This window comes from Truncatella angustata, assembly GCF_020726525.1.
Source record: "Truncatella angustata strain MPI-SDFR-AT-0073 chromosome Unknown BKA67scaffold_6, whole genome shotgun sequence".
Taxonomy (NCBI): domain Eukaryota; kingdom Fungi; phylum Ascomycota; class Sordariomycetes; order Amphisphaeriales; family Sporocadaceae; genus Truncatella; species Truncatella angustata.
Window position 1 is genome coordinate 287,722 of NW_025763386.1, and position 12,629 is coordinate 300,350.

General features: G+C 48.6%; 3 protein-coding genes across 3 annotated transcripts; 2 read left to right on the top strand and 1 right to left on the bottom strand.

The window, feature by feature from the left end:
- Positions 1–754: 754 nt before the first annotated feature.
- On the bottom strand, positions 755–3,536 carry BKA67DRAFT_637517 (uncharacterized protein; the record flags this gene model as incomplete). The annotated part of the gene is made up of 2 exons (XM_046105692.1): positions 755–1,129; positions 1,190–3,536. The coding sequence occupies 2 exons, from the start codon at positions 3,534–3,536 to the stop codon at positions 906–908; spliced, it is 2,571 nt and encodes an 856-aa protein (XP_045955797.1). The 3' UTR covers positions 755–905.
- A 3,228-nt stretch (positions 3,537–6,764) lies between these two features.
- Positions 6,765–9,165, top strand: BKA67DRAFT_692819 (aspartic peptidase domain-containing protein; the record flags this gene model as incomplete). The annotated part of the gene is made up of 5 exons (XM_046109227.1): positions 6,765–6,929; positions 6,979–6,991; positions 8,042–8,161; positions 8,213–8,515; positions 8,597–9,165. The coding sequence occupies 5 exons, from the start codon at positions 6,765–6,767 to the stop codon at positions 9,163–9,165; spliced, it is 1,170 nt and encodes a 389-aa protein (XP_045955798.1).
- A 177-nt stretch (positions 9,166–9,342) lies between these two features.
- Positions 9,343–10,182, top strand: BKA67DRAFT_660325 (uncharacterized protein; the record flags this gene model as incomplete). The annotated part of the gene is made up of 1 exon (XM_046107603.1): positions 9,343–10,182. One exon carries the CDS (start codon positions 9,343–9,345, stop codon positions 10,180–10,182), a length of 840 nt encoding a protein of 279 aa, XP_045955799.1.
- Positions 10,183–12,629: the final 2,447 nt, after the last annotated feature.

The following is a 12,629-nucleotide window of genomic DNA, read 5'->3' on the forward strand; positions in this document are numbered from 1 at the left end:
TACAAAAAAAATAGAAGGATTAAGAGCAGGTGCTCGTGGCTACTTTAGTGACTACTTTCGTAGTGGTTAAAGATATGCCAATAGTCTATATTAGTAAATTAAGGCTGAAATAGAGTTTATAATAAAGATAGACGAGTTAAGGGACTTTAAGTTTGCTATGTTATGGGAAGCTTTGTCCAGTTTTAATAAAACATTAAAACTTCTTAATTGATTTTTTGTTAGTGCTTAGCAAATTTTATTACCGGTTAAAGTTTAAGGTTGGCAACTGGCTGGGGTGGCCATAGCCCGCTCGTCGAGTATCGTCAACCTAGACCAGCATTACATTTGATATTAATCCTTATCAGTTGGTTGGTCCTTGCCTTGGGCCCTTGACTTCTCCTTACGTTATCAAATGAGGAAAACATTAAAATCTGCTATACTTCCATACAAGCTTGCCATAAGGTTCTCATTCCCGCCGTCATGTCCAATTTGTCTACCGCTTTGTCTGTTTGGAGCTGCTTCTTATTTTCCATGAATGTTCTTTCACGGCTAGTACGTAAGTCGGCCTCACATTTCTTTTCCATTGATAGGCTCCCTTTCAGAATGTGACCCATTTAACGCTAGATGGCATGTGATTAGGCCTGTGAGATAAGATCAACTGAGCATGAATCTCAGGATAGTCAAAGGAAAATCATGCACGGTATGTAGACATCAGTAGAGACCAATTTTACGAACAGGGTTTAGCATCATACGTCATCGCCGAGGGGAGTTAATGCAACATGAACACTTTACAGTTTTTGAAGCTAATCAATATATACATAATGAAATGGAATACCATCCATCCAATGGCTAATGCAGGTAAACCCCCTGCCCCAGATCCCCCACCATGTAAATGCAACAGGCGAACATCCAAAGAACCAATCAATCTACATCTCGTACATCTCAGCCAGCTCGCTGCGGCGGCTGCTCAGACCCTTCTTGTAGGCCTTGTGGGACTGGCTACGGACCTGGCGCCTGGCGCCCCTGACAGCCTTCTCCTGCTGCTCACGCTTCTGTTTGGCCTCCTTCTCGCGAAGAGCCTTCGCGGCGCGCTTGCACTTACCAGTCTTGGGGCTAGACGAAGCCGTGCTGGTGGGCGCGCTGCTTGAGACTGAGCTGGGAGAGCTTGAAGGAATTGTGCTTGCTGAGCCCCCATTGCCAGTCGAGGTACCGCTTCCTGATGAGCCCGTTGAAGCTCCGCTATCGCTGATAGTCTTTCCGTCGAGGGCAAGAATCTTCTCAACCGCGGCCTCTGCGGCAACGAGAATTATAGCCTGAGTGTTACCTGTGGGTAGATCTGGGTGAAAGCTGCCGTCCACAACGAACAAGTTGTCGGTTCCATAGACCTGAGTGTTCAAGTCAACGACCGCGGTACCGTTGTCAGTGCGTCCATCATCAGTACCCATCTTGGCAGTACCGACGAAGTGAGCACCGGTGGTGTAGGTAGACTTGACGTTGTCGTAGTAGGTAGCACCAGTGATGTCAGAGCCAACAGCGGTACCATCAACAAGCTGGAGGGTCAAGGTGGAGTTATCCTTGCCAGTCGCCTGGATGAATCGGTCAAACATGACCTGGAAAGCCTCAATGTCACCATCAGTCTGGAGCCAAGGGGAGCCAGAGAATTGAGTGGAGGTACCAGCAGAGTCGAGGACCAAGTCAGTGGAAGAGGTAAGACCGTGGGTGACATAGAGCTTGACCTTGATGGTGTCATCAGAGGGAGAGTTGCAGGTTCCTTGCATGTAACGGGTCTTTCCATCACTGGGGGAGACGACAGAGGTCCAGAAGTTGAGGCGCTGCCCACCCTGGGTCAAGACACCGGAACCCTGAGCGAACTGGGAGATAGCATCCTCAGTAGGGGAAGTGAAGTTGGCGGAAGTGAGAGCATCGATGGCGGTCTTAGAGCTCATGGTGAAGGTGATGATGGTGTGGTCCTTGACACCTTGGCCGACAGGAAGGTTGATCCACTCGGAAGACGCGGGAAGCGTGACATCGGAGGGAACAGCCTCCACCTGCTCAGTGGGCCCAATACCAGAGTAGAACAGAATCCTGGGTGTCGACAGAGTACCAGCGGCGAGGATGACCTTTCCGGTAGACTCAGTAACGTTGATGATCTGGTTGGTGCCATCCTCCAACTGAACCTCAACACCAGAGATGAAAGAGCTTTCACGGACAGCGCGGATGACCTTGGTGTTCAGGCTGAGCTTGAAGTTGGAGAGATCCTGAACGAGGGGAAGGTAAGACTTGACGGGACCGCCACGCATACCGTCTTGGATGAGCCAAGGAGGATGAGAGTAGGTATCGATCTTCTCATTGGGCTGCTCAATGGCATCGACCGAGGTGAAGTTGTTGGCGCTCAAGAAAGAAGACAGCACATCGTAAGCACCCTGGTCGTATAGCTTACCATCGGCGGAAGGCAAGGTAGTACCGGAGCTGCGGGCGTACAGGCGCTCAGCAGCGGCCGAGATGTCAGAAGAGGTCCAGCCGGTAGGCCAGTTGTCGTCAAAGTCCTTGTCCTGGGGCTTGACATACATCAGAGCGTTGACCATACCGCCACCTCCCAAAAGACAACCAGCTTGAGAAGCGGTGTCAGTGCAGTACTCGTCAGTGACGGCAGCCGTGGAAAGGTAGTAAGCCTCAGCTGGCACATCGTACTGGGTGACGCTAGAGTTCCAGGTTAAGGTAGCATCACCGCCCGAAGACATGGTGGAGGCACCACCACGCTCAATGAGAAGGACGGAAGCACCAGACTCTGCAAGTCTGCCAGCGACGACCAAACCAGCAGGACCGGCACCTGCAATGATGTAGTCGTAGGTCTCGTTCGAGTAGGTCACAGTGGTGGTGCTGTTGCTAGGGACGGTAGAGTTGCTGCCGCCAGTGCTGCCTCCAATGGTGGAGTTACTGCCGCCACTGGTTGTAGCGGGCCAGGAAGCGGTCGTGCTGGCCAGAGCAGCCCAGGTCTCGTATTCTGCGGACTGTGCGAAAGAGAGCGTCATACCGAAACCCCCGAAACCGGCAGCGTGGTAGTTCAAGGCGCTGGCTGTATCAGCAGGTGTGGTCGGCGCCGTGGCGGAGTAAGCCCAGCCGAGTGTGGCGAGGGTGTCGGTTGTGAGAAAGGTATCATCGTCGTTGGTAATACATCCGGAGCAGAGAAATGTTGCCGAGTAGTGAGTGGTGTTAACGAATGTACCATCGGCGATAGGGTAGAATGAGATGTCACCAGTGTACTCGGGAGGGTTGGTGTAGCCGGTGGCAACACGAGCGGATGTGACCACATCGTCGCCGTTGGGCCATGAGCAAAGCAGAAGTTTGTTGGCCATAGCAACACCAAAGTCGAAACCAGCCCATCCCGCACCGTCTGTTGCAGGAGCAACCAATTGGATGATGGCGTCCGTGCCGATAGTCTCGGGCAGAGCCATACCGAAGAGATACCCCTTTCCATCGCTATAACCCGAAAATGAGATACCAGTGTTGGTATCAGTATAGTTGACAGTGCCAGCGGCCGAGGCGCCTAGCGCCATCGTGGCCGTGACAGATGCGGAGAACTTCATGATGAAAGAATGTGGAAGAAATGAACAAATGAGCCGTCAAGGCTTAAAGAAAGAACGCGTTTGAATGTCAAACGACTTGAGAATGAAAGGTTGAGGAGCAGAAAGGTCTAAGAAACAGAACAGAGGTCATCGTGTTGAGAGACTCTCCTAGCAGTAGATATACTCTGAGCCTCATGTTCAGGGGGAGCGCATGGTGGATACAGAATATTTGTCTGTAAATGGACGCCGATTTTCCATACTGGGGTCAATACTCTCAGGACCATGCCCTGAACCCATACTTGATCCAATCGCAGAGCTGCAGATTGGTAATATTGCTCTCGAGTGGGCTATTGAGTTGGTTCTAGAGTCGTTGATAGATTGATGGGTGGGCCGATGACCTAGTGCCTCCGAGGAAGTGGTATAACATGGATCCCAACGGCCATGCGCCGACATTGGCAGTTGACGAATGCTCCGTCGCGTAAATGACTAGAGTGGAGAAGTTTCGAACGCCAGGGAATCATATAAACAACGTTGTTCGAGGTGAAGCCGCGCTAGCATCGTGAAACAGATCCACCAGCAGGGATAGTGGCCCGAAGTTCAGACCAAGACGTGCGTGTCGGCACGACAGACGTCAGGACGATCCGGCTGATGCCCTGTCGCGGTCCCCAGAATAGATACCAACGACGGCAAGAAGCGAACAGCGGTGCACGACCTGGTTCGGATCTGTAGTGATTGGCATCGAATCACGCTGCCGATACTCTCGCTGGAGTGAGGCAAATCGTTCTCGAACATCTCCGGTCTGAATGGCAGGGAGAGCAGTCCCTGACTCTATCAGGTGCAAAGCATCTTTGCGATACAAGCATCTTTCTTTTGTCCAGGATTTTCTTTGGCCTCTATCGTCTTGATGGATGCGACGACGATAACTTCGCCAGGCAAAACAATCTTCCTCTCTTTCAAGGGCGATGACAATGGATGGCCAAACGGTGGCGCAGACGAGAGAAAAACCCCCGACGTCCTCAATTGCGCAGAAGCTTGCCGCCAAGCACTAAGCAAACTTGGGGCTAACCTCGAGTGCTGGGGTACTCATTTCGGGGACCCCCTTGCACTGACAACAAGGATGACCACGACACACGAGTCATAACGGTCAATAACCATGAAAATGCAGATTTTGGGTCCAATATCGATCAAATCGCCGAGAGGCACAGCTCGGCAGTAGGTAAACGATCAATTTGTTGGCCGCTCATGCCTACCAATTGTAATCCTGCCGGCTCCTTCATTCCCGGTGCAGGCGCCGGGCCTGCGCACGCGCCTACCTCTTTGTGCCAAGACGAGAGAAGAACCACTACTAAGGTTAGATCAGTCTAGTTAGTATAGTCCCACGAGCTGCCATGAGCTGGCGTCGCGTCCGATTCTTGAATACAACAACATTTTTCGATTACAGTTACGCATGTACTGACTTCTCTGTCGAATCCATGACTCAATCAATACAAGATTGCCTGTTGAGACGTGCCTTTGTTATCATGTACGGGTACTATGAATTATTTTTTACATGATCGCGGATTGCGTGCCACAACACACCATCTCATGAATTTGGCTCGGCATGTACGACAACAAGTGTTGTTGGCTCCTTTTTGACGTTTGATGATTGTCGCAACTTCTGGAAGAGTCAGATTGTGTCTATTTTTGACTGCGCCTTTGTGTGATGCGGGCGCATCGTAGTTGGTTGTCCCCATGTAAGCACGAGAAATGACTTCAGGAAAATGTATCCATACGGCAAAGACGTTCTTACGAAGGAGTATTGGATCGGCATATGGGCTCATAGTTCGCATTGCGGACAAAAAGAATGGATCAAGAAGCCTTGTGGTTGAACGCGCTTTCGGTGCTGACACTGAAACCAATCTGCAGTCCGAAATACCATACCTATAGGTGACTCCCCCTAGCTAGAATACCAGTTGCAGAAGGACTGGTGTTTCTATAGTCCTTCCGCGGTGTTATGTACATCTTGCAATTAATCGTATCTCGTAGTCGCTCATTTCGTGCATGGCTAGCAAGACAGCTGTTGGACAGGGCCTCCCGGCGAGGTAGATACTTGAGTGTGTTAGCAGAGCAGACCATCGTCATGGAAGTTTCAGAGAACGGCGATCTGGGACGACTTCTCTGGAGAGAAGTATTTGCGGACCGAAGAATACCAGACCGTATGTTGTGGTCTATATCACTCTGTCGTAAGTGTTATAATCATCTTATCTCAACGTCTGACGGGATGTTGATCGCTCTACTATGCTATATCTTACCACGAGAGGCACTGTGTTCTTAAATTGACAACTGCACTAACGTAATGATAATGGGAGCTATCCGTCTACACCAAGAGGTGTACTTAATCCGCTGAGATATCCATTAGTCGATGAGGATCTCAGATTGCTCATGATCCGTTGCACAGCCGACGATCTCTCGCGTTACTCAAGTCGGGCTGAGATATTGCGGTCACAAGTCATGCAGTTGCGGCCAGGATACCAAGCTTTATACGATCCAAATTATCTCGATGAGACTGATTATTCTATCAGAGAAATAATTCAAATGATGATGAAGCATGCGGGTAGTGTCGTCGATAGTTTTGATTTTAACTATGCCACTGATGTGAACAGCCTAATACCGCCACCAGGGTACTTAACATCAGATAATTAGTGGGAGTTGAAGCAGCTACTGAGCTGATTATTCCGATGATCCAGAAGTGATCACCTAGCAGCACTGTACTATTATTCAAAGTGACTAAAAGTGGATGTACACTACTAGACAGACCTTATAGGGTCCTAAGACAGACTTGGATCACTTTCCAGCACTACTATTTAATCTCCTTTTCACAACGTTGAGCTGCTTCATAATTCCAATCCAAAGAGTTTCGAAATGTCTCCCTCAAACAACAAGAACGAGAAACCCGTCTGGACGGCCTCTGGTACTGCTGTAAGCAAGTCCATGCTTGGTAGAGCCAAGTCAAAGCTGTCATCAGCAACCACGAAGATGGCCAACACTATTAACGAAGGAGCCAATCATGTTCTTCAACATATCGTGCCCGGCGATAAGGAGCAGCCTAAGCCCATCTATGAAGGCTGGAATGACATGCATACCATGACATTGTCGCTCACATCCGTACACAGCTTGGGCGAGCCGAAGGCTTAGGCGGCCTCGGAGCAAGCCCAAGCTCATGCACAAGTAGGCACCACCATGAAGAAGAGGGTGCAGAAGTTCAACCAGGAGTATATCTCCTTTGATGCAAAGGACGAGGCCGACTATCAGGCCCAAAATAAGGCACATGTGGAAGACACCATCGCACATGCCCGTGCTAATGATGGCTTGGATCGGATCGACGAGGTCTTCATACCTACTCTGGTAAGCATTCATTTATGTTTTCTACACAGAACAAACCTGATTATTAAAGGCCCCAGAGAAGTGTTAGACCTGAAGAAGTATTAGAGAAGTCTGAGCAAGCGATAAGGAAACGCAGCCCTTAATAGCTGGATAAAGAAATATCAGGTAAGGCACGCATAAATATTCCACGAAGAATTGGTTGGAAAAACAATACGAGACCCTTCTTTCTAGTGGACCAACTATGCGCATTAGCTATGCCTTAGGCGAAGAGTAAAGCTCCCTGGGTAACAATCCCCATTGGAGGTGGCTTAGTGAAAATGTTTGCTAGCCCCCTTGCTTCTGATGCACCTCGCCCATCCAGCATGCAGACTCCAGACTGAATGATCGGTATAGTGAGCCATCAAATTTTATGGGTGGCCCACCGGATCACCGTCGAATAAGCAAACTCGTGTTCATGTAGTATGATACCGCGCCTGATAAACGCAAGAGACTTTGAATCAGAAAATGAAATCTGAAGGACCGCGCTCACAGTCCTCGCTGCTTATTCCGGCTATGACCTTCTTTGATAGCACAAAGCAAGAGCAGGTCTTAAGTTAATCATACGGAAGGTGACGTGTTATACCCCTCAAATACCCTGCACTTGCAGTCCAAGTGTCTAAACGGGTGCGCCATCAACCATATATTGACGCGTCTGTAAATAATGCACATGGCAACATGATACGGTAACTATTCCATGATCCGAGTTAATTGAAAATATGCCACCAATCTAACTAGGGGCCTTCCATAGCATCTTCGCAGGGTCATAGCTCCCACGTGCTACACTAGCTTGCATTTCCTTAGCCAAGCCGTCTTGTTCCCCAAGTTTGTTAATTATGAGTGCATCCGCTTGTCAAGGTAAATTGAAAGCAGTGGCTGGCATTGTAATCGAACTGCGCCCCTTCTTCGAAGTGTTTTGTATCTCTTGCCAGACGTGATGCGCACGTCTTGGGCTTCCATCGTCCTTTTCGCTGTCTGTCAGACTCGGCAACAGGACGAAGTCGCCACTAGAGTAATCCCGCTGGATTCTCGATAACAAACCGGATCCAAAATATTGATTGACTTGGATCTTAATGAGTCAAATCTGACTTATATAGCCAGATTCCAAGTAGGCACGCCAGCGCAGGACCTTGAGCTCAAGGTCTCCACCGCACCATGGACTTGGATACCGTCATCTGGTTCCGGGTTTTGTTCTCTTAGCTGTACACATGGTACTTGTAAGCGCAATATTTGATTACACTGAGTGCTTGATTAATATCGTACTGTAGATTTTCTTGCCAACTCAACTTCTTCAGTTGATCCTTTTCCATCAGACACGGGCCCCGAAGTTACCGATGAGAACGGTTTCCGGCTGTCTGGCCTTTACTACAACGACATATGGCGTGTTGGAGATGATAATCAATTCTATATATTCATCTCGGGGTGGAGTAGTCATAGAACTTATGGTGTTTTAGGCCTTGGTAGTGCGACTAATACCACAACTGCTTCTGGCAATTTCACGCTGGCGGCGGCTTTATCAGAGAATGGTCACATCAACACAAGTGCATACAGTATCTGGCTGAGCAATCTAGGTAGGACTTTTCAACCTCTAATATCCAGGCTGGTTTGAAATGAAGAGTTCACACACGTTTTGCTAACATGTATAACTCTAGTTGACAAGGCCTGTTCGATACTCCTAGGCGGGGTAGACAGGCAGAAGTTCCAAAATACACAGACACGAGTCAAATGCCATCCTTTAAAGTCCTCGGACACGTCCGTCGAGTCGCTTGGGATAGAGCTTGCCACAGTCACGGCTGTGAGTGCATCTGGAGTAGACGTGCTTCCGTGTGGAATATCACCTTTGGTTGTCGAGATAGTCATGGGCTCAAGCGCGATCACTCTTCCGGGTGATTTGGTGGACGCTATATACGAGGAAGTTAGAGCCACTAGACGAAAAGGTCCTAACAACACGTATGGTGACGTTGCAATCGTTCCTTGCTCTATGGGGAACAGTCCAGCTTATTTCTCCTTTCGGTTTGCGGGCCCGGCTGGTCCTATGATCAACGTTTCCATGTCTTCGATTGTCGTCCCATATGATCTTGAGCCGTCAAGCATAAGCAACACCATGTTCGATGATGAAGCTAATGGTTCCTGTCAATTAGCTGTAGCACGAGGTAGTACTACATTCACATTACGGGAGGCTTTCTTCCGCTCCGCATTTAAGAAGTCATTTGCTAGTTGAAAGTGCTAAACACCAATGAGCATGAGTGTTTTCACTGCCGGTTCTCAGCCATCGCATGGCATACACCTTACTGACAAGGCCGCCTAGATGTTGTATTCGGCCAGCAAAATAACGAAATCGGTATTGCTCAGTCCAACCCGAGCCCAATAGGATCAGCCGTAAATCCCCTTTCCGAGCATGGGCGCATTTATTCCATTGGCAACGCCTGCTCGCATATCAGGGAGCTTTCCGACATCTGTGATTACAGCTACAGGTATCCCCTTAACCACCTACAAGGCTGCCGACGGGTTCAAGCATTGGAAGTCAAATACGACAACCAATTCCACCGACACGACAACTAGCACATCATGGGGTCCAAGCACCGCTTTGAGGATTGGCATGAGCTGTGGTGTATCCTTAGGCGCCATCATAGTGGCTGTAAGCTTCTTGGCATTTTGGCGTATCGTGTTGAAAAAGCCTATCCCCATCATCAGCCGCTTCACGACAAAGAGATGGATCGATCCAAATGCGACAGAGCTAGAGAACAGAGGACCACAGCCACCAGTATCCGAGGCACTTGGCTTCCCATGGGCTTTCGACAAACCCGTAGGGTGGTCCGAATTAGACCCTCAAATGAAAAGTGTCGAGATGGAGGGCGACTGTCGCTTGAGATCATCGGCAGAGTTAAAGTGTAAGCGACCAGAGACCGATACCGAGAGACACGAGATTGCAGACAAAGAATCCATCATTATCCCACCGGGAGCGGAATTAAGTGCGTCGTCAGCCACCGACAGTGCACCAACAATCTTCACGCATACCACGGGCTCCCGAAGCACGACAGTCCCCAGTGACTGGAGTAACTTCGTTACTTCAATCGTTGAGTTGCCACCAATATGGTCTTTTAGATCTGATGGTCGTCCAGGTTCAATGATGGCACTTGGCGACCGAAGCCAGAGAGTCAATACGCCTCATAATCCAGCCACCAACGAGTCGACAGGAGATACACTCCTTGGCGAGTTGATGAGACAGAAGTCTTAATAAGATATGGAAGGGATGGGCAAACTGCGCGAATTGTCAACAAACCCGCCGAATGGCACCAAGATCGACCTTCTCATCGAGTTTCTTCCATTCCGCCTCTTGACTCGCCAATCCATTCTACACGATACACACGACCACCATTTACGAAAAGGCCGTTTACACCTACAGATTCATCTGAGTGATATTACATATACTATCGGCTGCCGCTGACTGGCTGCAATAATCAAGACGTAATAATTTACCAGTGCCACTGAACAAGAAGAGCTGACGCAGCGTCAACTCAACAAATTAACAACGGATTTCCTTTTATTATGACTGTATAATTGTGAGCGATAGACGTTCAGGACTATATGAGGAGGAAAGGTCAAAAGTTGTACGATGGTTATTTCTAACATGACTACATGTGCTTCAATACAAGCTGCCTGTTCAACACACAGTTCATCTCTCCTTACAAGCCATGTTTAGTCACGCGAGTTGTTCTTCCACGCCCAAACGCTGTGATCCATCTGTGAATCTCTATGAGCCAATCGACACACTATACCTATCCTCCAACAAGCATGTAATAGCATAACAGCCCAGGATACATTCCCAGAGCGACATAAAAACACTACTCGATCACGCAACGGGCCTAGACATTACGACCGCGCTTACTTTTCCCAGTAAAACCCGTCTTCAACCTCGTTTTTGACGCTATTCTATTTGGAGGTCTGTTATGGGTGATTACTTGGAGACTCACCGCAATACGACCGATCAGAGAATCCGAAATTAGACAACATCAAGCACATCAAGCTCGGGCCACAGAGAAGCAACCGATTTCAGTGGCCGAAGTACTTGAAACTAACAGCAGCCCGAAATTGTTACTTGTCAAGCCTTAAGGTCACACAAAACATCAATGCTCTCAAAAATCTTGAGCACAAGATCATGTTGAAAGTCGAAGAGCTTTTTCTAGAGAAGCTCGAGTTACAGCGTTATACTCTAGCGGACGAAATGCTGACACGATTGGATCAGAAGTCACAGTAGCCTACCAAAGGTTTCTCGAGGACAATCACTACTTAATCGACTCCATTGTAGCAGCACACATGGTACATCAGCCAAGTTCGATAAGAGATGAACGGTCCGATCATCCCTACCAGTCACTATGCACCTATGCAGAAAAGGCTGCAGCAGAGCGACGCGCTGTTATAATTGTGCTCAGGGATATTATAGAGGAGGAAATCAAGGTGCTGCGTGAGAGAGTGGAGAAGGTTATAGCCGGCAGACTAGAGACACATACAGCCGCTACTCAGATGTTGGAACAGAGTATCAAGCAATGGCAATGCAGTACCAAGGAGCAACACCACCAATTCAAATCGAATATGGATAAACGTTTCCAAGGTTTCGCTAAAGAACATCGTCTCTGAGTGGTTGAACAACTCAAAAACGTTACAGCAGAGTTGGACAGGCTGAGCGCCGTGGTCACTGCTCAGGCGCTGGATGCACACGTCCATGATGAGAGTGCAAGCGAAATGGCCAGGTCAATCATGAATCGTTTAGAAGAGCTAGATAATGACAATAGAGCAGAACGGTAATTTGTCAGGAACTTGTGCTTAGGATCATGAGAAGATTGGCTACAAGCTTGTAGTCGCGCCATGACGAGGGATGGAACGAAGTTGGAGAGACTAACAGAAGTAACTTGTCACAGTCTAAATAGTAGTTGATCTCGAATAAAACAGGACGGCTTTCGTCATCACATACTAACGATTGCTTTGCAGCCTGCGCCAGGTTCATAGTGCTGGAGGTCATACCTCTGCTGTGTACAGTGAGTGCTCGCATCGCTCCTGTTAGTTCCTTATACTGATGCGCCGCTGACCAGGACTATTCTCTGGGCATCTGGATAGCTCTGTCTGCTACGTGGTGGTGCCTACGACACATTGATGGCTTTCCTGGTTATGAAATGGGCCAAGTCCCTTGAATCTCATTATTGCTACCTGCGAAGCGGCCCAATGTGCAAGAGAAAGTGGCAAAAGCTGGCTTCATATATGCTAAACTATTACGATCTTGTTCCTGGTCCGCAGTAGCCTTAAAGGTGTCAAGCGATACGCTGAGGCTGTTGATGGTGAATGTGTTGGCTGCCTCCCGTGTTTCTTAATTACCCCGCAAAAGTCTCCTTACAGCTGCATCCGAGAGCCCCACACGCCGATCGGGTCCAGACACTTCCATGGAAATATGATTTCTGGCAATAGATATTGCACATTTGATTCCTTAGTCTATCTATGCATTTAATAGAGAGTGAATAATATGTATATTAGACCCTTGCTCGGTATACTGCTCCGATGCAACGGTCCATAGACCTGATCAGCAGGACGCATGCTAAACCTACGTTCAACTAAGACTATACCGTTGATACCCTATCGGCCTAGACTTCGTTAGCGACGTTCTTGTTTTGTTTACAGTTCGTGAAGCGAGAC